Genomic DNA, 24,020 nt, shown 5'->3' with positions numbered 1-24,020 from the left:
CAAAGTCACATGTTTACCTGCGAAAATTTACGAACTTCACTCACGTTGCCCACTAGAATTCGCACTTCCGCCCTCCCCATCCTACTCAGTTGCCATAAATGGTGACTTAGACAATACGGTCACATGACACATGATATCTCTTCTCCATTGCCTCCCATCTTCCTTGACGGTCATTAACATTGGCCCCCTGCATGGTGTGTTACTGTAACACTGCAATTTTGTGTGATTAGAAGGTACAATCAAACTTTTCAGCATACTTTTGACTGACATTCTCATATAGAAATACTACCACTATTTGTCATATGATGATGATACTGCCTTGGATCATTGCCAGAGTCGTCTTTCGTGTAAGTCTTTGTTTACTTGTTCCTGCTTCAAGTTCTACTTGGAACTTTCCATCATCTCTTCCTGAGCTGGCCGGCCTTCTGTAGGTGAACCAACTTGGTAGGTTGCGCACGTCCGGACAAGCCTTTTGTAGGTGATCCGGATGTCCAGTGTGTGACATACTCATACTCTGAGTCCCTTCACTTTTTGAATCTGACTTGGGGCCGTTTTTCAATGCTAATTCTGTCACACTCCTCCACCAGTTTCAGACCGCCACTCTTGCTGTTCTCAAGCAGAATAACATTCAAGCACTGGGCCTCTGCCCAGATTCACCACAGTTCAGGCAGTTAAAGAACTCCTTCAAGGGCGTTTCTGTCATGCTCGTCCACCGGCCGGGCCTCAAAAATATCCAAGGATTGGTTGCCAATGCTGGAAACTTTGAGTTTGAGAACACGGCAGTCAAGGTAGGTTTTCATACGAACCGCATCCATAACAGCTCTAACCAACCTCTCCTGCCCAGGCATATGCCAAGCAACAGCAGGTCAAGGCTATCCATAGATGTGATGGAATGGAGGATTTCAGACCTCTGACTGGTGCGGCTGCTATGGGGCTGCAGGTGCTGCAACCATCACACCACAGCCTTACCATTTACCTCCTCACACCCATTTTCGCACTATGAGCTACCATTCATCAATTTACCTTGCTTGTCCATTGGCCTCGGAGCCACAAAATGAACACCAAAGTTTGGGCGTGATATTCGTGTGTCGCGAGCATCGCAAAACCACATTTTGTGGTGTATGCCTCCATGAGGCTCCCACCGAGTGTGATCCCCAGTTTGATGTCCAGAGCAAGATGCGTCTCAGCGGTGATAGTCAACTGTACATCCATGGAAATTTTAATCTATGTCATTTAGAGGGACTCTGGAACCACATCAAATCAAGTGCTCGCGACCGCGAGGCAATTGGTGGCCCACATATAGTATGTAAACTTTAAGCTTCGAAGACTGAATCATGACCTGCTATAACTAGGTTCCTAAGAAGCAAATCATCAAAATTGAATATTATCTATGTAGCAGTGGCAATTGCGAGGTGGCGGGTAGGGGCGGGGTCGGGATTGCAGATGTATGCACTCCCGCCTTCTCACACCTTCTCACACCAGCTTTCTTGAACTACTGCATAAAGCTAACTATTTGATGGCTTCTCATCAATTAGTACAACTAAACGTCACTGCAGCAGAATATCAGCTCATCTTGCAGGGTCTCTATCTACTAGGTGACAATGCTACACAGTTACTTCAGCATTTACAACCTCCCACTTCAATGACATCGCCATCAGTATCTCCAAATGGCCCAATGAACTTAGATGCTGATGAACGAGCCAGCGTGGCTGTCCAACCGGTAATGTTACCTCCATCTCAGCATTTACTGCTGCCTCAGCGCTGAGCATCTACTACAGCTTCAGCATCAACCAGTGCTTCAACGCACATGCCGTCAGAATGGTCGACACATGAATGTTCCTGCACAGTGGACTCACGGCAAGGACATGGCCACCACGAGTAATGCAACAGCTGATGGGCTGATCTCAAGTATGGCGGCTTCCCACACAGACTCCAGGATGTACAATGATGAAAGGTGGATTGAAAGCATTAGCTCTCAAGTCGTTGAAGCTCGGAATTCTTTGAACAACTCGCTGCAATCTGTAGTGAGGAGATGCAGAGTTCTCTCTGCCAAGGAGGTTGGTGGCAACTTTCTCCTTATGATCAATCAAATTCAGCTCCTTGTCGAAACTCAAAGGTGAGGTTTTGAATATTTGTGCTAACTTTTTGAGCTGATGCACAGTAGTCTGATATCTCCAGACAGTACTTTATGAAATATTGGTGATGTCTATGAAGCTGAAATTGCTAACATGACTGGAGCACCATCTCTGAGAACTTTCAGAGGGTGGGTCAATCAAGGAGGGAGATATGTGCTCATTGCAGGAGGAGGAAGTATATATGCACTTGTCCTTATAGCAGGCCTAGACCTACACTGGTGTATAGTGAAGGCTAATACACAGGTTTCTTGGAATTTGGGGAAAATGTTACAAAATCCTGATAGTGCCAGTGAGTTGCATATGATGCCTTTCAAAGAAAGATTATCCAAGCTCTTCAATCATTAGATGTTGATGTTGCAAAGCTTATAACCTCGCGTATCATTCCTACAATAACTCTACTTCACAAAAGTCTTCCGCTTGCTCTCAACAGCATAGACTGCACTAATCTCAAGAGTTCTGATAGTTTTTTTGATAAGATCAAATTCAGGTGAGTCGATGCCTTTCATTATCTTACTCGAGGGTCAGGCTGTAACTGCTAACAATCCTTCATGTTAGCAACTGGAAACTATCCTCTCGGAATCATTCAGCATGGAAACCTTGTCTTAATGTGGTCCATGACAATCCACTACTTATCTCTTTCTTAGAGCACCAATTTCTCTCAGACTCTTTGAATAGAGGCATGACGATCCCTCCCTTGGACTCATCCTCCGGTGAATCATCTGCTTCTTCAGTCACTAATCAAGCATCATCTCAGCAACTTTCAGCAAAAGTAATCTACACCAATTATGATCGCAACTTGCCACAAAATCGCTGCTTCATGAGCCTTAATCATGATGAAAATGTTGCAGCGACTGCACATGAGAGAAAACTAGCTAGTGCTGGTCATTTAATCACAGATTTGGCCATGCTTGAGTCTAAGGTGCATTCACGCTTACTCCTAGGATAATAAATATAATATTTATTTATGCAGCTGCAAGTCTTCTACCCAGAAGGATACAAACTGCCTAGACAATATCTACGTATTTCTATGTCTGCACTTGTTGAGTAAGTCCTACTCTTGACTCTCTTAAATTGGCTAACCTTCGAAACTGATAGTGGCACTGTCGACATATGCAATAAGGATGGCTCTCTTATGGCATTCATTTGTAGTGCGATGCCTGCGAATATGAGGGAGACTTTGCATGAGAACCTCATAGCATGCTTTGATGGCATCCCTAGCCTCACATATTATACACCAGCTGATCATGGCCAAGCATTTACTTGTGCTCATTTCTCTTGGTATAATCGATATGCTACACAAGTAAGCTTTTTCAAATTCTTGGTGAATATGATTATTCAACTCACGATATAGGGTGAAGGAGCACCTTCTGAAGTGCACCCTCACAATCTACACATTCAGAACACCAGTCACACAAATTTCTCTCAAATGATTCCATACCCCTCAAACGACATGGAGGATTTTGGACAGCTTTTCGCTAACTTGGTCACCGCCTTTCAAGACGTTTTTGAGTGGATTGAGACTATAGTATGTGTCATATTAGTCGATCACCTTACTGGTTCTAACTACACACTATCAGTTTCAGACACATCTACCAGAAGAATACAAAGTTTTAATTGAGATCATTGATTTGTTGCCAGGAAGTCCTGGTTCACCAGTGGCTCCTTTTGTATCTCTGGTTGTGAACATTAATGTTTGCACTTTGTCCCACAGAGACGGTAAAGACAAAGATCTTTGTTTGGTCTTAGCTCTAGGTCAATTCACAGGTGGTGCTCTGTGTTTGAAAGAGCCGGGTCTGGTTTTGGAGCTTAGGAATGGGGACTTCGCAATATTTGGCTCTGACAAAACAACTCATTTCAACTTAGAATATGAGGGGAAGAGAGCTTCTTTTGTTCTACAGATGGATAGGGAATTTTCCAAGTGGCAAGATGGGCGGTGTAACGAGACAACAATTGCTGGATACTATATGAAGTAAGTAATCAGCAATATAAAAGTTGTGGTCTGCACAGCCTAGTCTGCTATACTTGCAAGACAAGTGTGTTCAACCCAAGGGGTTCACTGTAAGGTATTAGAATAATTAGTTATATGAAAAGGGAGATAGTCCGAAGCGCGGGAAACAGAGTCCGAAGGTAAAAATGTTGGGTCTGATGTTTTCAGGTTTCGGGTTAGCGGATTTCGTCGGGTTAGTGTCGGGAATGTAATGAATGTCGGGAATGTAATGAATGTCGGGAATGTAATGAATGTCGGGACAGTGAATGGCGGGTTACTGTCAGTATTTTCAGAGTGTTTCGGATAAAGAAACAATGATATTTGCGGAATTCAACCAAGAACTACAAATATCTAATGAACTCCTCCTACTCAGAGGTAGAAAGGTAAATAAGTAAGTAGGAGGCATGTAAAATATATAGTGTATATGTAGAATTTCGGAGCACTATAGGCGAAAGTAGTAGCGGTAATTTTCGGATCCGATGTCCTATGTAATAAGACATGTGGTACTGCGGACATGTAATAATGCGGTCTACAGTGTTAGCAGTGTGAAACCTGATAACTGTGCACCTAGTGGGGATAGATATAACAGGACAGGACATAGGGAGGACAAGTGCGCGGAAAAATATCAGGTCCGATGCACGGGAAACGTCAGGTCCGTCGGATTAGCGTCGGGTTAGCGGATAAACATTGGATTGAGCGGATAAGTGTCGGATAACATTGGGAAGTGATTCGAGTGTTTGACATGCGTTGTGAATTAGCTGAATATGTGCTCAGTGCGAGCCTAAGTTCTACAGCGGAATGGGTGGCAACACAATGTGTACTTGAACTAAAGTTCTTTAGATTTTTCTAGTGATATTTAGGTGGAGAGTTCGAAAAACTTGAATATAAAACTAATATTCTGTGAAAATTTGTATGAACTTTGAAATTATTTATCCTCACATCTTTAGATTTCACTCACCTCTTTCACAAACTCTTGGTACTGAACAGTTCAGTCTCAGTCTCAGACGCAGCTGGGCTACATTACTCTTCTTAGTGCTGATGAAAACACGCCCATCAAACAAGGATGCTCACCCTGGACTTGTGGACTGGCCTGCCAGTAGAAAACGTACAAGGGACAATGGTTTAGATGATGGGTCAGATGTTGAACACAAGGAATCAGCCAAGGTAAAGGCAGCCAGAGCAAAACAACGCATCAAGGCAAATGAAAGGGCAGGCAAAATGGCCAAAGTTGCAAAGGTGCAGAACGACCTTGCTGATGAAGCTAACCTGCAAAAAAGTCAGGCATTCTGCCCTCCTGGACCGGCAAGCAAGAAAGCTGTGAGACAACCTGGAGGCAAATCTCAAATATCTTCAGGTACACTCTTCAGACTACACAAGTTATTCATAATACTAACCAAGAACTCCAAGATTCTAGGGGGAATATTCAAGTCGATGCTGAAGCTGATGATGAAGTAGACTCAGATATGATTATTAATGACGGTGGAGCAGAGACCAATAGAACTTCAAAGTCTTGTGTGAGTGCAAGGGAGGAAATTGCAAACAGGTGCCAGCAATCTCAAGTAAGCAATGATACCAATGCATAAGTCTTTCTTCTTCTATCCTTTCTTGTCATCTGGACTGATAATTTAAACCTTCAACCATGATTATTACTGTTTCATGTCGTATCTGCAGACCACCAAGCAAGAAATCCAAACAGGCGCACACAAGCAAGACTTCTTCACCTCCTGGAATTACAAGTGGTACACTTCCAAATTGGCACTCAATAGTTGCAGACGAAGTTCCCAATGTGAGAGCGTCTTCAAAACCGAAGTCTTCTGCTTTAGACATGGTATCGGAATCACAATCTCATAACCAGTGTATTATCATTATCTTTGCCTTATAATTTTACATTTGCTCATAAATATCACAGGCGTTCAACCTTACAGTAGTGTATTTGAAGATATGGACGACAACAACATCCCTCCGCCTCCAAACCAATTGCAGAACCAGAAGTCGACCGCTATCATAACTCAATCATCATGTAGTAAGTTTTTTGTGCTTGAATGCAGTCATACAAACTGAAAGACCTTGCCATAGGTAACCTCCTTAACTTAGAGCAAATATTGGCAGTAGGTCACACCCAAGTGGAGATACAAATGACATCAAAGATGATCACCTTTACTTTCAGGACCTCACCGCTCTCAGTCATCTGCAACAGAATAGCTCAGATAGGGAGGGAGACCGTATAGAAGATTATATAGAAGATCTTTAGGAACCTAGCCCACTGGAAGACTATAAGAAGGTATGGATCAAAATATTTTCCCTTGATCACACTTACATCACTACTTTTCAACAGGAGTTAGACTCTACGGAAGAAGATTCAGATGTGTTTCAGCAGAAGGTGAATATTTATATATTCTCCCAACGATACTAGTGACATTGGGTCATTTTCAAACAGAAGGACTACTCAGACGACCTCTTAGATGAAGAAGATTCAGATGACACTAATAAGAAAGTAAGTGTTTCCAAATTCTGTTCACACAACTCATATTGGAACACTCTTTGATAGAAGGTGTCTCAGAAGAAAAATATGGCAAAGACGCCTTCATCATGCAACAAGGTGGCCACTAAGAAACTCAAGTCAGCTCATCTGAAAAGAGCATCTGAACCTAGTACCAAGTCGTCAATGACGAGGCAAAAACATGTTCATGCTAAACATAATGTTAAAGTGAGCGGCCAAGTGTATGCTGTCAACTTTGTTTCATGTCATTTTGTTTCATTTTATTTTAGGAAACTTCCAACAGTGTCTCTTGATCTTTAGATGTCTTCAAGGAGAAGCTGCCTAAAAGCTCAAGAGTCCAAGCTACTAGCTCAGAGAAAAGACAACATACATTTAAAGATGAAGATCTTCCTAGATGTGCATCACTTGCCACCTTCAAAGCAAGAGCAATTCCGATGTGGATTAACTTTGTGGGGTGCTTGGATAATCCTTGGGATTTGATTCCGCATCTTTCTTCAGCTCAGGAGCTCTGGGACAAACTCTTCGTCGATTCAACCCACCAGTTGACCAAAAAGAATGAACCAGTCTGGTATCTGGTGAGCGCTAACCCTTCATATCATTCATTGTCTTAGTCATTTTTAGCTTAAACAACGAACATATGATTTTCGCAAAACCCTTGCAAAACGGTCTGAGCTTGCTGTTATCGACTTTTTCACTAATTATGAAAATTTTGATGAGCCTGATGATATTGCAGATTGGGTTGCTTGGGCTGTTCCTGAACCAAAGGAAGAAGTTAGAGATGATGGACAACGATTACTTGTAAATCCACCTATCTATCCCTTTATGTGGTGTTCAGTTGATGATACTGACTCTCAGCACATTGTAAGTGATATATGCTCTTTATTTCCTCCACCAACTTGACTTGTACAGGTGAAAGAGGGTCCATTTCTCACAGATGTCATACTCAATACTTTTGCATATTACCTGGAGGTCATTGATCCACTTCCCCTGCAGAGTGTTGACGATCGATGATGTAACACAGACACATGCTACCATCTCCGGAGGATTAACCTCCGGAGCTTCTTTACTTTACCTTTTCCAGTCGTTATCATCCTTTACCTTTTCTAGTTCTTATCATCTCTTGGCACCTTCTGCACCATATGTCGTCCTCGCCGGTACTGATGTCACCGGCAGCTTCCTTCGCTTAGGTTCCCTTACTTATATGTTCTTGTCCCCGTAGTTTCACCTCAGCGTCGTTTATCACGTCCCGCTGAGGTATGCCTTCTTGCTCACTAGTACTTGACCCTTGCTGACGTACCCTAGACTTGTCCTAGGTAGATTCAATGTTAGCGTCGTTTATCACGTCCCGCTGAGACTTGTCCTAGCTTCGTACAGGTTATGAGCCCTGAGCTCTAGCAAAGCTCAGACACCCACGAAGTCGACGACTCTCGCATTAACGTATAACGTTCCCGCTGCAGGTCTGCACCAAACTCCTCGAACTTCCCCCCCAGTACCTCATCGTCATGGGGAAGTACGACTTCATCATCGAACTAACCGGCACAGATGATTATCCTTCCTGGCGTCGCGCAGTGACCCTCGCTCTTCAAGGGGACGGACTATGGAACCACTGTAGTTCTGGTACCGACCCTAATAATTACGCGGAATTTGCCACAGTCATGCCCTCTCCGGCAGTCGCTGGGTCTCCTACCGCCACCGAAAAACAGAACATTATTGACTGGATCAAGGAGGACGCTGAAGGTACAACAATTCAGAGAGTGAGTCTGAACAATGTTGGGTCTTGCAGAACCTAGCTGCTATTCGACCCTAAAGGGTTTCTGGACCAGGCTCAAGGCTCAGAGGGGAGGAAATATCATGAAAAACTACTGAAGACTCTGACTCCTACTGGTAACTGGTGAAAAGATAACTTCCTTATGTAAGCTACAAAAGTGCCAACATAAGGTAAGGTAAAAACAGTCTCTACAAGCCCAGCCAGAAATGAATCCCTACAACGCGCAGGCGAAAGGTATTGTCTGTAGGAAACTCTCAGCTGTTGTTCAAGGTCTCCTCAACGAGTCCTGGACTGCGAGAGAACAATGGAATACCTTAGCAACTCATTTTGGACGTCTAGACGTCACGTCTCAATTTGAACTTCGCGCACAGCTGTTTGCCGAAAAACTCAAGGACCCAGACGATACACCACGTTACATTAGTGCGTTTGAGAACGCTAGGCGCCGCTTCGCAGAGATGGGTGTTATAGTCACCGAGGACGAGCTGGTGTTCCTTCTACTCCACGGCCTTCCACACACTCCTGACTGGCTCATATTCAAGCGTATGACCATGAATCTGTACAGCACTCCCTCGACAACGTCTTCCACCTCCTCTGCCTCCGCTACCGCCTCCACTACCACCACTACCACCACTAAGATGACCTTTTCGGCTGTAGTCACATCCTTATCCGAGGAGGCTAACCGTCTGCGAGGAGAACAGAAGCTTGCTGGACCTGGTTTGGAGTACGTGAATGCCACGTCATTCAGGAACTTCGACAGCGGGAAGACTAACCCCAAGACCGGGATCCGCATTCATAGGTCTAACCCCAAGGGGGTGAGTTGCGACAACCCGCTGTGCACTGGGCAGCCACGTTCCTTCACACACGATCGGGAGCACTGTTTTCAGTCGGGAGGAGGAATGGAGGGCCAGGGAGGCAACAGAAATCGTGAGAGGAAGCCGAGTACCAAGAAACCCGAGGTCTCCGCCGTGACCAGTGAGAGCAATGCCACTTCGTCTAACCCAGCACCAGCAGCGCCACCCTCGTACTCCAGCAGCACTACTGCTGCTGTCCGTGACCTATTGTGTGCTATACTGGAGGAAATCCCATTCGACGATCCCGAATCTTACCCAAGCTTCGATGATGTCGCCTGCATATCCGGTCAGATGCTATCTACCATCTTGGACTCCGGCACTACGTCAAATCTCATCATTGATCGCTCTTACTTCTGGACTTACTCGGAAAACTCCACTGTTACCGTTAAGACCGCTAATCACAGCAAACTCGCAACGTCAGGGCGCGGTAACTGCGTCGCAGAATTGACGCTTGGAGGAAGAACTTTCCGTATCACGTTCACGGACTGCCTGCACGCACCTGGGGCAATGATTAATTTGCTCTCAGTCGGACATATGCTGAAAAGGAAGTGGTCCTGTGCCTTTGAACACTCCCCGGCTCGCTGTCAGCTCAAGTATCATGGTGAGCTCTTGGGAGAACTTCCGATGGTCGGGAATCTGTTCTTCATTGACCTCAAGTTCATTCGCCCGGATGAGTCCCCTCCTGCACTTCACACTCGAGAACTCTCAGCATTCGCTCGCTCACCGCTGTCCCTGGACTTATGGCACGCTCGGATGGGTCACCCAGGAGGAGATGCTGTCAAGCGCCTTAAGCACACAGCTACTGGAGTAACGTTCGAAACGTCGGCTCCCCTTCAACGGTGCGAGCCTTGTATCATGGCGAAGCACCCTTGTAAGCCTTATCCACCTTCCTTGGAGCTGCGCACCAGTCACATGCTGGACCTGGTGCACTCTGACTTATGCGGTCCTTTCCCCATTGCTACACCTCACGGCAAACTGCATTTCGTAATCTTCCTCGATGACCATACCAACCTGCTTAATCTTCAGCTTCTTGCAACGAAGGATCAGGCGCTGGAGGCTTGGAGGATCGTTAAGGCACGCTGGGAGAACCATTCGGGTCGTACTGTGCGAATCTTCCGCTCAGACAATGGAGGTGAGTTCCTTAGTAAGGCCTTCGTGAAGGACCTTCAGGACTCCGGGATTGAGCGACAGCTCTCCGCACCCTACGCTCATCAACAGAACGGAAAGGCAGAGCGTGCAATTCGCACAATCGAGGGTCGCCTCCTTGCAATGTTGGAAACGGCGGGCCTCCCTGCGAACCTTTGGGGAGAGGCAGCACTCACGGCGTGCTACTTGTGGAACAGAAGCGCCTTGAGCACCCTACCTTCGGACGTCACTCCTTATGAGATGGTGAATGGCCGAAAGCCTGATCTTTCTTACCTCCGGGTGTTTGGCTCCAAGTGCTTCGCACGCATTCCCACCGAGCTGCAGACCAAACTCGGTCCTCACTCACGTCGTGCCATTTTTGTAGGCTACCCCGAAGGTACAAAAGGCTATCGTCTACGCGACAGCAATGGGTCCTTCTTCACTGCTCGTGATGTCATTTTTGACGAGCGCTTCCCCACTATAGGTCCCGAGTCTCGGGACTCTGATTCCGAGGATGAGGTTCCCACAACTCACCTTCCTCCTGCTTTACCCTCTGTCGCCACTCCAATCACTCAGCCTTCGCAGCACCCTTCACCACTTCCCCTTGTACCTGCCCGGCGTTCTGGCAGGGCCAAAGTACTTACACCAGCTGGACGCACCTACGCAGAGGAGATGGCGGCCACTAAGGATCGTATTGCGCGCTTACGCGACTCAAGGGCAGCGCGCGCGGCAGGGTCTGCTCACTCGAGTGAGGGGGTGAGGGAGATGGCGAATATAGATGAAGGAAAAGATGCAGGAATAGACGCAGGAATAGAGGAGAACTTAGCGGATATAGAGCCGAATGGCGACATTCCCGAAGTCTACGCTAACGTCATGATTGAAGAGCACGCACATATCACCATCCGCAGCGACCGCAAACGAGACCCCAACAGCCCTGGGTACGACATGCGAATTCCCCCAGCTACGTACGACGAAGCCATGTTGCGCACTGATCGCGACGACTGGCTGGCGGCTATGCGAAAAGAGCTTCGCATTATGGATGAAATGCACGTCTACGAGCTCGCTCCCCTCCCCAGCGGTCGCAAAGCAATAGGCAACCGTTGGGTTCTCGAATTCAAAGAAGACAACAAGGGAGGATCAGCATTCAAAGCGCGCCTTGTCGCTCAAGGGTTTTCACAGATACCGGGAGTGGACTACGGTGCAACATTCGCGCCAGTACTAAAAACTGCGTCCCTATGCCTCATCGCTGCTCTCGCCTGCAAAAACGACTGGGAGCTCCACTCATTTGACGCAACTCGAGCCTTCCTCTGGGGCGTACTCAAGGAGGACATATACATGCGCCAACCTAGAGGCTTTGAAGAGGGCGACTGGAGGGTGCAGGTTTGGCGGATGCTCCGCACCATATACGGCTTGAAGCAGTCTGCAATGGAGTGGTACGAGCAGGTCAGAGCAGTTATGGGAGAGTTGGGCTTCTCACGTTGTGAGGTTGACTATGCAGTCTTCATCTTCGACAGTCACGCAACCGGCACCCGCATCGTCTGTATAATCGGATTCCACGTGGATGACGGTATGGGAACGTCAAACTCACCATCATTCCTGACATGGGTGAAGCAGCAGATTCACAAGCGCTTTGGGATAAAGGACATGGGCCCAGTCACTAAGTTTCTCGGCATACAGTTCGAACGTAACCGAGGCTCCCGTCAACTCTGGCTGCACCAGGGTGAGTATATCACATATCTGCTAGAGGAATACGGCATGCTCGATTGCAATCCTGTCCGTCTCCCTCTCGACTCTCACCACCCGTTCGGCAAGCCCGATGACACCCATGACGCAGTACCCAACATCCTCACCCAATTCCGCAAACTCGTGGGCGAATTGCTCTTCCTTGCAGTCTGCACCCGCCCAGACATATCCTACGCCGTGAACTCACTCGCACAGCACAATTCCAATGCTACTCCTGCACACTATGCAGCTGCAAAGCGGCTCCTGCGATATCTCTCTGGCACCATCAACCTCCGTCTGCACTACGGGGGTGCCAATGTCAATGACGACCTTCACGCCTACTGTGACGCCGACTGGGCCAGCTCTCCCATAGATCGCCTGTCTATTTCAGGATATATTTGGTTTTACGCTGGGGGTGTCATAGCTCACGTCTCGAAGAAGCAGACAACACACGCACTGTCGTCAACCGAAGCTGAGTACATGGCTGCCACGCATGTCATTCAAGAAGGCTTGTGGATTAAATCCCTCCTCGTCGCTCTCCACATTAACATCCCGTTCCCCATCATCATTCATATGGACAACACAGGCGCGATTTCATTGTCAGCAGAGGCTAGGAACCACATCCGCTCGAAACATATCGATGTGCGGTATCATTTTATTCGCGAGCACGTCGAACGAGGCACGTTCCTGCTGACATGGGTCCCATCGCACAAAAACACGGCAGATATCTTGACGAAAGCTCTTCCACGTCCACTCTTCGAAAAATACATGCCCGGCCTCCAACTGGTGTCTCAGTGAGGGGGTGTGTTGACGATCGATGATGTAACACAGACACATGCTACCATCTCCGGAGGATTAACCTCCGGAGCTTCTTTACTTTACCTTTTCCAGTCGTTATCATCCTTTACCTTTTCTAGTTCTTATCATCTCTTGGCACCTTCTGCACCATATGTCGTCCTCGCCGGTACTGATGTCACCGGCAGCTTCCTTCGCTTAGGTTCCCTTACTTATATGTTCTTGTCCCCGTAGTTTCACCTCAGCGTCGTTTATCACGTCCCGCTGAGGTATGCCTTCTTGCTCACTAGTACTTGACCCTTGCTGACGTACCCTAGACTTGTCCTAGGTAGATTCAATGTTAGCGTCGTTTATCACGTCCCGCTGAGACTTGTCCTAGCTTCGTACACAGAGTAGGATGAAGGGCAAGCCACGTGGCACCCTTGAATTGGCTGTTGTAGCAGTACATTATAAATTTCTGTTATTGTATCTTTCACTTATATTGTAGAGTGAACGCGCATTTAGACAGTGGTCAACAGGTGAATGTGTGCAACCAGACAGCAAGACAGGTGATGCGTTCTCAGAGACACAGTGGGGATATGCAACTCAAGAGGTGATGGAGTCTATCGACTATCTGTCTGACAAGAAATAGACGAATATTTTGGAATTAGCAGAGCCCTTCAAAGGACACTATCAAGCTAAGGCACGATCAAGAGGGGCCATAACTCTGAGGGCAACCGGAACATCTGGACATGCAGCATGTTTTGCTTCAGATACTGAATCTGAGAGTGACACAACTTGAAAATTGATGATTTTGTTTAATCGTAAGCATTCATTGGTTTAGTTCTTCTTGATATACCTTTTGTGAAATGTGCGCAAAGGCCAAAGCCACTCGACAACCATTTTCAAATGAATCAAAGACCAGATCATCCGCATATGGGGACCTTGTCCATACAGATCTATGGGGTCCAGTGCAAACTGAAATGATAAACAGATGCCTGTATTATATCACCTTTACAGATGATTTTAGTCGGGAAACAAGGATAACATTCCTGAAGAGAAAGAGTGACACACTTACCGCATTCAAGGAATATGAGGCTTATGTAAGCCGACAATATAATGCGTGTCTGCGCAAAGTATGGTCAGATCGAAGAGGAGAGTACCTAAGCAAGGAGTTTGATGAATATCTGAAGGAAAAAGGAATAAAAAGACAACTCACCATGCACGATTCCCCACAGCAGAATGGTGTAGCCAAAAGACTAAATCGAACGTTAGTCAAACACGCACGAGCCATGTTACTCGCAAAGGACCTACCAAAATTTTCATGGGCTGAAGCCGTCAGTTACACAACATGGCTCAAAAATTGCCTACCTTCGAGGGCGATCCCAGGATACACATCCTATGAATTGCTACATAAAGCAAAACCAAGTTTAGTAAACGCACGGGAATTCGGCGCACGACTCTACATGCACTCACCGGATGGAGGAAAGCTCGAAGCTAGAGCAGAAGAAGGTCAATTTGTGGGTATAGATGAGGAAAGTAAAGCTTACTGAGTATACTGGCCGAAGAAGAGAAGAGTATCTGTCAAACGCAACATTAGCTTTGTCCCACCAGATGTCATCATTCGTAATGACGTACTAGACGAGGGGGAGTATAACCAGGAAGAACCGATCAACGTACCGAATATTGTCCAGCCCGTCGCAACATCCCAAGTCCCCCAAACACCAAGCCAACCTCCCAAAATGCCACCCCAGAGTATACAGAAACTGCCAGATCCGATAACGCCCAAAGTCACAAGGGTACAACCCCCTCCGGGTTACTATAAAATGCTAAATGAAGGAGAACATGCGTCATTAGCAACAGAAGACTCACCGGACCAGGGACAGTCAAACTTTCTCTTATATCAGGCTATGGCAGCCGCACAAAGAGAACCAACACTTAAGGAAGCGTTAAGCGGACCAGATGCGGATGAATGGCAACAAGCCATAGACTATGAGATTAGTCAATTGGAGAATCTCAAGACATGGGAAATAGTGGACCCACCTAAAGGCGCGAATATAATACCTTGCCATTTTGTCCTAGCGACAAAGCACGAATCAAACAGCGAAAAGGTAAAGCTGCGCGCAAGACTTGTCGCGAATGGTCAGCACCAAGAGTACGGCATAGGCTACCAAGAAACCTTCGCATCCACCTCCAATATGACAACCATTCAGACGGTCCTATCGATGGCTGCAAGAAACGATTGGGAGATGCACCAAGTGGATATAAAGAGTGCTTACCTAAATGCTACACTCAAGGACAATGTGTATATGCAGGCACCATCTGGATACTTGAAGAAGGGAGAGGAGGGAAAGGTCTTGAAGCTGCTGAGAAGCTTATACGGCCTGAAGCAAGCTGGGTTTGAGTGGTCCGAGGAGCTAGAAGAATTCTTCCTCAAAGCCGGATACACATGTTCGCAAGTTGATCGAGCAGTGTACTATCGGAGGGAACAGGACGAGCACACCATCATCATGGTATCAGTTGACGACATGGCCGTGACGTCAAAGCATCTAGAACATATAGAGAAGTTCAAAGATCAGCTGCGACAGAAATTTGAGATAATAGACCTGGGAGAACTTACCTGGTTGCTAGGTCTCAAGATAGAGAGAGACCGAAGCGTGTGAACCATAATGCTGTCGCAAGAAGCATATGTCAACACCATTGTCGAACACTTCCGCCTCGAAGATGCAAAACCAGCACACATTCCCATGGAGACTGGAATACAGCTGACGGAAGAACAGTCAGACCATTCACCAGGCACCAAATCTGAAATATCCGAACAACAGGTACCATACCAGAGAGCGATTGGATCGCTAATGTATGCGGCAACTTGCACTAGGCCAGACATAGCGCTAGCAGTGTCGGTATTGTTGCAGTTCATGCGTGAACTGGTGAAGTCACACTGGGAGGCAGCAAAAAGTGTCATCCGCTACCTGAAGGCAACAAAGAAGGCAAAGCTTACCTTGGGAGGGAAAGAGAAAGATCTAGAGGCTTATGCAGACGCGGATTGGGCAAGCCAAGCCCACAGGCACTCTATCTCAGGGTACCTGGTCCAGCTGCATGGATCGCTGATAGCTTGGAGCGCGAGGAAGCAAACAATCATAGCATTGTCGATGGCCGAAGCCAAATACATCGCGCTAATGTCTGCAATGAGGGAAGTGCTATATCTTCAGTCATTACTGAAAGAACTTTATAAAAGGAAGGACGCACCTATCACCATCTATTCAGACAACCAAGGCGCCATCGCCCTCACCTCAAACAACAAGTTCCATGCTCGAACAAAGCATATCAATATATGCTATCATTTCATTCGGTCAGTTATCGAAAATGGCACAATAGAATTGGAGTACGTACCAACAGACGATAACCTCGCAGATGCTTTCACAAAAGCACTGCTGAAGCCAAGACTCAAAAGATTGAGGGACAGAATGAAAGTAAGCTGTGCTTGAGGGGGAGTGTTAGAGTTCGCGCATAATGGAAATGAAGGTACGAGCACAACAGGGAAAGCTTAGTAATACATAGAAGTATGAGTAATGTAGGGAACAACTAATAGCCGGAGTTATCCAAGACGGACATGATTTGTCATCGTAAAACGCGGACCATGAACAAGTCCGCACTTACACATACACGGACCAGGTACTTACATTTAGCGTACCTTAGTATATATACTGTAGTGATATTTATAATAAAAGCCAGTCAAAATATTATATTCAATCCTATTCTAAAGTCTACATAGTTCTACAATGTGTTGTATCGTCAATCTATTAATTTGCTTTGCTAATCAGTCAAAGTGACTGTGATACCTGTCAGGCTGTACACAGTCTGCTGTGTAATTCTGCAAGCCTGTGTTTATATTTTTCTGGATGGCTGATATTTCTGTATAATCTGATGTTCTATAATGCTAATTAATTGAGGGATTGCTTAACTATACGTCTGGTATATCACATCTCTTAAAAACTGGCAGTCTAAATTGTATATGAACAATATCTCTGAGTGTCTGTGACACTATTCACCACTGATTTCAGGCATGGCACTGATTTCAGCAGTTGCTGTGTAACTGCATCACATGATCACCCCTTTATATCCTCACGCAAAATGTCATGTTCACTTACGCTCAGGTTGACCACTTACCATTACCTGCTTTTTATATCATGCTTCGGAAATTCACGGCTTTGTCCTATTATTCATCGTTCGATTCACTTAGTGTTTCCCGCCGAGATATTGGCAGGTTTCCACTTTTTTTTTAATAGAAACAACTTCGTGTACTTCATGAAAGTCGAACCTTCAAACCGCTGGTGTAGGAATACTTGGTGAGACAAGTGCGTTTGACCCAGGGGTCTGCAGTCTGGGAATAGTTTTGGGGGTCAGTGAGTGATGTGGGGTCAATAGTCCGAGCACGGGAAACAATGTCTGAAGGTATAATTACGATGTCCGATGCAAAAGCGTCGGGTCCGATGTTTTCGGGGTTTCGGGTTTTTCAGGTTTGAGTTCGGGTTGTCGGAAACTAATAGCAACACTATAGCGAGTGTCGGGAAAGCGAGAGGTGTGCGCAATAATAACGATGACGGATACGGGCGGTGAAGGAACGATGATATTCGCAATGTCAACTAAGAACTACGAAATATCGGGTTTGACCCCTAAGCGTTGGAGAACGGCTCTCCTCCACTTGGATGATGGTAATGCTATGGGGAGTCCAATATTTATGTAGATACGTAGAAGTCCGGAACCCTATAGGCGAAAGTAGTAGCACAATATTTTCGGGTCCGATGTCCTATGTAATAAGACATGAGGTGCTGCGGACATGTAAAATGTGGTCTACAATGTTAGCAATGTGAAAACAAGTAACTACGCACCTAGTGGGGCTAGCAAAATGACACAGGACATAGGTAGGATGAGTGCGCACGATATCCGATAGTCCGATGCAAAGTCCGATAGTCCGATGTCCGATGTCCGATGATTTTCGGGTTCGGTGTGTATTGAGTTGGATATGATAGGGAATGATTCGGGTAATGATTAGCATTCGACATGCATCGGAAATTAGACCTCTACGAGGCCACAGAGATGTCAGTCTCTACACTGGGCTACCCGCCCACTCTCTCAACCATCAAACTGCCTCCCAAACGGGGGGAACCAACTGTCAAACAGTCTCTGATCACACGTTCACGTGCAAAAAACCAACCATTGCCTGTACCCCTGAACCCGTTACCTACCTCAAACAATGCTACATCACATCACCAAAATTGCCTAACTCAGACTTGGCCAGACATGGGGGTAACTGACAATGGCTAGGGCATCACACATGTCGACGGTGTCAGCCCCAAACCCGGCCCTGTCTAGCAATCCATAGGAATGCTAATGACGACGTGAGGCAAGGTTAATGTTGTCGCTGCAGTAGAAGTATTTTGTGTCACTAAGACTTATTTAGATATCGTGTATCACCAAGACTTATTCAGATATTGAGCGTCACTCAGAGATATTCAAACATTCCATTCTCATTCCGATACAACATGAAATTGATTGTCTGTCAGTTAGTACAAGGTATGTGAGTGCGAGTGAGGTATGAAAACACAATGGAAATGAAAGAGAAAGCAACAGGGAAAAAGTACAAACGAGCTGTTCCGGAGACGAGAGTGGAGGTCATTTCTTCTGCTTCTTTGTCGATCTAGCGGCTGGTTTCCTGACGGGAGCGGCTGCCTTGGATTTCCTCTTGCGCTTGGCTGGTGCCTTCTGCTTTGCTTGATGTTGTTCTTCCTCATCAGACTCTGTTAGCTCGCTACCAGATGCGTCACTGTGGGCTTGCAACACGGGTTTACTTGGTGCAGGCTCGGGTGATGGAGATCCTGGTTCGGAGGGCACTGGGATGTTGCATGTAGGTGAAGATAATAGAGGCGCCCTTTCAGGTACTGGTGAGTCCTCCCGAGCACCTACTGGATGGGTTGGTGTCTTTGCAGGTTGAGGAATAGGACGTGGACGTGGAACAGGACATGGGGTTAAAATGTTGCGAGCTGGTGAAAAAGATGCTGGAGGCGTCCTTGGAATATTCTCTTGAGCAGGTGGTGGATGAGCTGTGGCAGGTGCAGTTGGGTGCTCTGAGTCAGTAGCAGTGCGAGTCTTGACTGCAGCATTGTGAGCTGCCATTTGCACATGCAAGCAAGCCAAGTCACTGCCGCCATCGCGAGCACTTGAGGGCACAGAGTCGTCGACATCGTGCTTTCCCACCTCACGTCCATCCTCATTCTTGAACAGTTTCCTTGTTATTTGACGTCAGTACAATGAAAAATTGAAAAAGGTGTCTTACATATTCCAGTCCTTGAACAATTGCTCCCTGTCGTCATCAGGCAAGTCTTCGATAAACTCAACAATGTTATGGTAGAAGTTACGATACTTGAAGTCACCATCCACCTCAGTCCATATATTTTTGGAGCTGATGCCGAATCAGACCTGCAAGACGTCAACATGACACATAATTCAGTACATTATTTCCGACCTAGTCGAACAGCCCAAGGTTGAGAATCTGCCCACTTAAGTGGGCCATCTGAGGCGGGCCCATATACAGATAGGACGGGTGGGCCAGCCACAAAGACAATTTCCGTTGGTGACGGGTGGGCTACTGGTATGCGGGCCTGTCATGAAGCAATAAGATAATTTCCGGTGATGACGGGGTGGGCCATTAGTATGATACAAGTAGGCCGTGTGGGCCAGTCAGGAAACAGTAATGACAGGTGGGCCAATATCTGATAGTTGCAGACCAGGTGAGACAAGAATAGAAGGGACGGGATGGGTGGGCCCATTAGTATGATACAAGTAGGCCAGATGGGCCGGACCGTCAGGAAACAGTAATGACAGGTGGGCCAATATCTAATAGTTGCAGACCAGGTGAGACAAAAATAGAAGGGACGGGACGGGTGGGCCCATTAGTATGATACAAGTAGGCCGGATGGGCCGGTCAGGAAACAGTAATGACAGGTGGGCCAATATCAAATAGTTGCAGACCAGGTGAGACAAAAATAGAAGGGACGGGTGGGCCAAGAAGTGGACCCGTTAGTGATGTCCGGGTCATTCCTGGTACCGACGGATGGGCCAAGAAATGGGCCTGAAGATTCTCCCAGCCTTCGGACACCTCTAGATAATCCATTGCCCCGATACCGACGGATGGACCGAGCACTGACAATTCCCTCATGTCTTCTGGTCACCTATAAAAAGAATAGCTGTTTCCGGTAATGATGGACAGGCTGAAAAATGGACCTGACAATTCCCCAGGATTCGGACATCTACAAATGAATTGTTTCCGGCACTGATGGGCGGGCCAAGGAATGAACTGTCTTTAGTCGTCTATGGATGAAATGTTGTTTCCGGCAATGACAGATGGGTCAGATATCAGTATCCACCAGGTCTTCGATCATCTATGGATAAACTGTTTTTCTAGTACTAACAGATGGGTCGAGAAATGGACTCCAATATCCCGCCAGGTGTTCGGTCATAGCCGGATAAAGTCTGAATTCGTACTGATGGATAGGCCAAGGCATGGACCTGACCATCCCTCACACATCCGGTCATCTCTAAATAAATTGTTATTGCTGGTGACGGACAGGGCAAGACGTGAATCTGTGTGCTCACAAAGTCTTCCGCCGTGTATAGATGGGTTGTCATTCCCAATAAATGCGGACGGGACAAGACTCACATAATCATATCATGTACATTCTTGTAAATGATGCTGATACGTAGACGGTGGTGACAAACATCGGATGCAACATCCGCTGTTCTTTCACCGGACCGTCACCATGATGGGGCCTAACCAGCAATACGTACACCGTATACATGCATTCTCGGAATGGTTTATGGCAATTGGGTGCAGCATCGGTGAAGATCGTGGAAGGTTCTCGGTAGGTCCATCATGTGATTCGACCTCAGTCACGGTGAAAATGTCCGGATTTGGATGACAAGACCGGTGAGCAAAGAGATATCAGCCCCCATTGAACAAATATATACTCTCAGCCCATGAACCACATATCTGAGATCATATCCCTTCCGATATTGTATTTGCATGACCCCCTGCCATCGCCACGCGCTCCTGCGCCCAATACCTATTCTTTTAAAACTCTGCTGCTCCAGCGCCGACATCTTCAAAAATTTCAATGTGTTTGCATGATTAAAAAATTCAGAAAACAATATGTTCGTCCCAACTGGCGATAACAAGTTACTCAATGTGCGATACGAGAGCCGCGGGGGATGTTTGAGAGCTTTGAGGACCGAACTTGGGGTGCAAATGAAGACTGCCGAGGTGTACTCCCTGGAGTGGGGTCCCTACACACGCCTTCGTACTGAGAAGAAATTTGGTGCAGATGAAGTTCGGGGCAGCGTTTGACATGCTCCCGAAAAGCCTAGAGACGTTCCATCAATCGGTTCATAACTGCTTGAAAAGATTAGTGCATACACTAGGTATCTATGGCATAATACATACATTATTCGGGCCAGAGCGGCGCTGCTTCCAGCTAGCCTGCGACTGCCGGCGTAACACGTATCCGGCTTTGTCGATTTACAATATTCTTCAGCTAACTCTCCATAGAATGTCAGCTCAATTCACCTGGTCATGACTAGCTGTATGGTAATCGAAATAAAGAACTAGCTGGGCGTGTAATCACTAAGAATCAAAAGCAAGAATGTACATCAGATCACAGTATATGAATGTAAGGTAGCTCAACTACCGAAAGTGTAACTGAAATGACCTTGTGTGAATGTGCCGGTGCAAGGAAAGGACTGCAAAATTCGAATATCAATAAAGCGAAATACTGTGACTTGTATATGGTGCCGAACGACTACTAGTCAGGTGTGGGAGACGGCGCACTGGAGAGTCGAGAAGATGCAACAGAGTTGGCCCACAGCACAGGAGTATCCGGAGTATCGGCAGCTTGTTGAACCGATGCAGATGTACTGACATAGCCCTGCCCACCCACAACGACAGAAGGATCCCAGGCATGAGTCCATTGTCGCCCAATGGCCGAGATATTCGGGTCTTTGGTTTGACAAAGCCATTGTGGAAGGTCAACGTTCGAATGTTGCAGAGGCGCATAACCAGCAGTGCTGATAGGATGACGATGTGCTGCAACATCATCTTTGTGATCCCAGAGTGATAAAGTGAGATGCCCAACGGATGCCAACATGGCTCTCCATTGAATATCGGACGTGTTGATACATTGCTCCAACATCGCCAACTGTTGACCGATGCGACCCTCTACTGATTCAATTCTTGCGTCCAGTGCATCCACCCGGTCATTGGTTGCAAGGAGATCAAATCTCCGGCCGAGTTCTTGGATACTTTGCAGCATCTCCCTCGGGGTGGGCTCGGGAATGATAGCATGTGCGATGTCTGGTTGGACCTCACAATCGGGAGTTTGCATCATCGCGTGAGGTTCAGCATTTGATTGGGCCGGCATGACGTCCATCACATTAGGCTCCGCCTCAGCATCTGTCAGTTCCAAATCTTCGTGCAAATTGAGTTGACGCTTGACTGATAGACAACGAGACTCACCACAATCTTCAACAACCGTTTGTAAAGATAGGGAGGGTGTATGGGGTGGTGTGGAGGTCGGCGACTTATCAACATGCACGGGAGGTGACTTCACTGTACGTCGAGACTTCGGTGGACGGGTCCTAGAACGTTTCGGATTGGAAGACACTTCAGCAGCTTTCGCCTTTGACTTTCCTTGCATTCTCTCCTGGACGCCAACACCGTCAATTGCGCATGAAATCTTCATGCTATCGCAGTTGCCACACGCGAGGCGCATGCTACCGACCTTCTTATCCGGCAGAACAAGACAGGCTACATCCATTTTCGCGCACTTGTCACATTTCCTAGCGTGGTGATGAACGGAATGCTATAGATTCGTTAGTTCTGAGCAATGTTCATGCCAATAACACTTGCCTCGGCCGGCGTGGCAATCGTGGAATCCAAACCCCAATCGACAGGCTGGAAGAAGACAAGTTAAGACCGGAGATCATGACGGCGATCAGAATGCACTCTGGTGTCTTGATCCCAGAAACCTCAATTATCTGCCGTGTGGATTACCTCCGATGAGTCCATGGCCATTGGGTGTGTTGCTACCTTTGGCTGGGTTGTGAATGGATAAGGGACATTCATCAAATGAGTCTGCAGTCAAGACATACCTCTGATTCCGATGGAACTTTCTGCCGCTTTGGCTTTTTGTGTTGAGAGGAGGGCGCAATCTTCCTTGAGTCCACCGCTTCATCATCAGTATCATGCTTTGCCTTTCTTTTCCTGCTCTTCGTGACCTGTGGCATCCTGTTTGCCATTGTCTTCAAGGTGCCCACCACAAAGAGGTTGACCTTAGGTGCGGGCAGCTCTGACAGAATCGGGGCCGCAGGCGGAGCAGTGATGGGTGTGAGAGACTCTAGTCCCGTCGAACACGGCGATGGTGGTGCAGGCGTCCTGTCCGGACATGCGGTGGACTTGGATCTGTGGCCAGGTTGTGCTGTCGGAAGTGTCGCTGATGACATTCCGATCACTTCGATCGCGGTTGTCTCAAACACGGGAACGGATGCCGTGGGTGGAGCTTTGAAGACGTCCTCAACGACGGTAGGAGGGTGGTAGTCGATTGTCTTTTTGAATCGCAGGTGGCTCGCAATTTGGGGGTCTTGGTCGCTAACGGAGCTCCAGTCTGGCAATGTCTCAAAGGCACACCCTTTGAGTATTGCTGCACAACAGCAGCACAAGATAGTAGCAGAGGGGAGAATGACGTGGCATTCCCCCCATGAAGCTTTAAGTCTTTTGCCTGAATGCAAATTTTTTCAGCATTCCTATTAAATTTTGGGAGCAAAGAGGCAGGAAACTCACCACGCATCTGGCGATGTTGTCCGATAGCTTCAAGGCCTCTTGATCTGCCTCCTTCAACTCGAGACAATGCTGTATCAGGGACTGCACAGCTGCCAGTGTGTTGTTCAGCGCATTGTTAGCGGCTTCCGAAGGTGTCATTGCAGTAAGTAAGGAGATCGCTGGTAACAGGGACACGATAAACGGAAGAGGCTGAAAGAAGACTTGGAAAAGAAATAAATGTCGGGGTTTGTATCGGAACATTTATTGTGGGTGTTTCCGGCAACACAC

At 47.0% G+C, this 24,020-nt stretch overlaps 5 protein-coding genes across 5 annotated transcripts; 3 read left to right on the top strand and 2 right to left on the bottom strand.

Moving 5' to 3' along the window:
• Positions 1–701: 701 nt before the first annotated feature.
• Positions 702–1,003, top strand: HD556DRAFT_1445429 (uncharacterized protein; the record flags this gene model as incomplete). The annotated part of the gene is made up of 2 exons (XM_041306922.1): positions 702–788; positions 845–1,003. The coding sequence occupies 2 exons, from the start codon at positions 702–704 to the stop codon at positions 1,001–1,003; spliced, it is 246 nt and encodes an 81-aa protein (XP_041158057.1).
• A 784-nt stretch (positions 1,004–1,787) lies between these two features.
• On the top strand, positions 1,788–2,120 carry HD556DRAFT_1241038 (uncharacterized protein; the record flags this gene model as incomplete). The annotated part of the gene is made up of 1 exon (XM_041298155.1): positions 1,788–2,120. A coding segment is annotated over one exon (333 nt), but the record flags the coding sequence as incomplete, so codon positions are not given.
• Positions 2,121–2,192: 72 nt separating this feature from the next.
• Positions 2,193–3,844, top strand: HD556DRAFT_1200384 (uncharacterized protein; the record flags this gene model as incomplete). The annotated part of the gene is made up of 7 exons (XM_041296373.1): positions 2,193–2,424; positions 2,481–2,622; positions 2,691–3,054; positions 3,106–3,179; positions 3,231–3,435; positions 3,487–3,660; positions 3,713–3,844. Coding segments are annotated over 7 exons (1,323 nt in total), but the record flags the coding sequence as incomplete, so codon positions are not given.
• A 14,694-nt stretch (positions 3,845–18,538) lies between these two features.
• Positions 18,539–19,436, bottom strand: HD556DRAFT_1445425 (uncharacterized protein; the record flags this gene model as incomplete). Its single annotated transcript, XM_041306921.1, has 3 exons — positions 18,539–19,151; positions 19,200–19,325; positions 19,399–19,436. 3 exons carry the CDS (start codon positions 19,434–19,436, stop codon positions 18,539–18,541), a joined length of 777 nt encoding a protein of 258 aa, XP_041158054.1.
• Positions 19,437–21,720: 2,284 nt separating this feature from the next.
• HD556DRAFT_1310051 (uncharacterized protein) lies at positions 21,721–23,891 on the bottom strand (the record flags this gene model as incomplete). Its single annotated transcript, XM_041300362.1, has 6 exons — positions 21,721–22,409; positions 22,431–22,776; positions 22,968–23,009; positions 23,066–23,577; positions 23,601–23,691; positions 23,754–23,891. The coding sequence occupies 6 exons, from the start codon at positions 23,889–23,891 to the stop codon at positions 21,721–21,723; spliced, it is 1,818 nt and encodes a 605-aa protein (XP_041158053.1).
• Positions 23,892–24,020: the final 129 nt, after the last annotated feature.

The sequence above is a fragment of the Suillus plorans genome (assembly GCF_016647745.1).
Source record: "Suillus plorans strain S12 chromosome Unknown HD556scaffold_44, whole genome shotgun sequence".
NCBI classification, from domain to species: Eukaryota; Fungi; Basidiomycota; class Agaricomycetes; order Boletales; family Suillaceae; genus Suillus; species Suillus plorans.
This window is presented reverse-complemented; position numbering and strand designations above follow the sequence as displayed.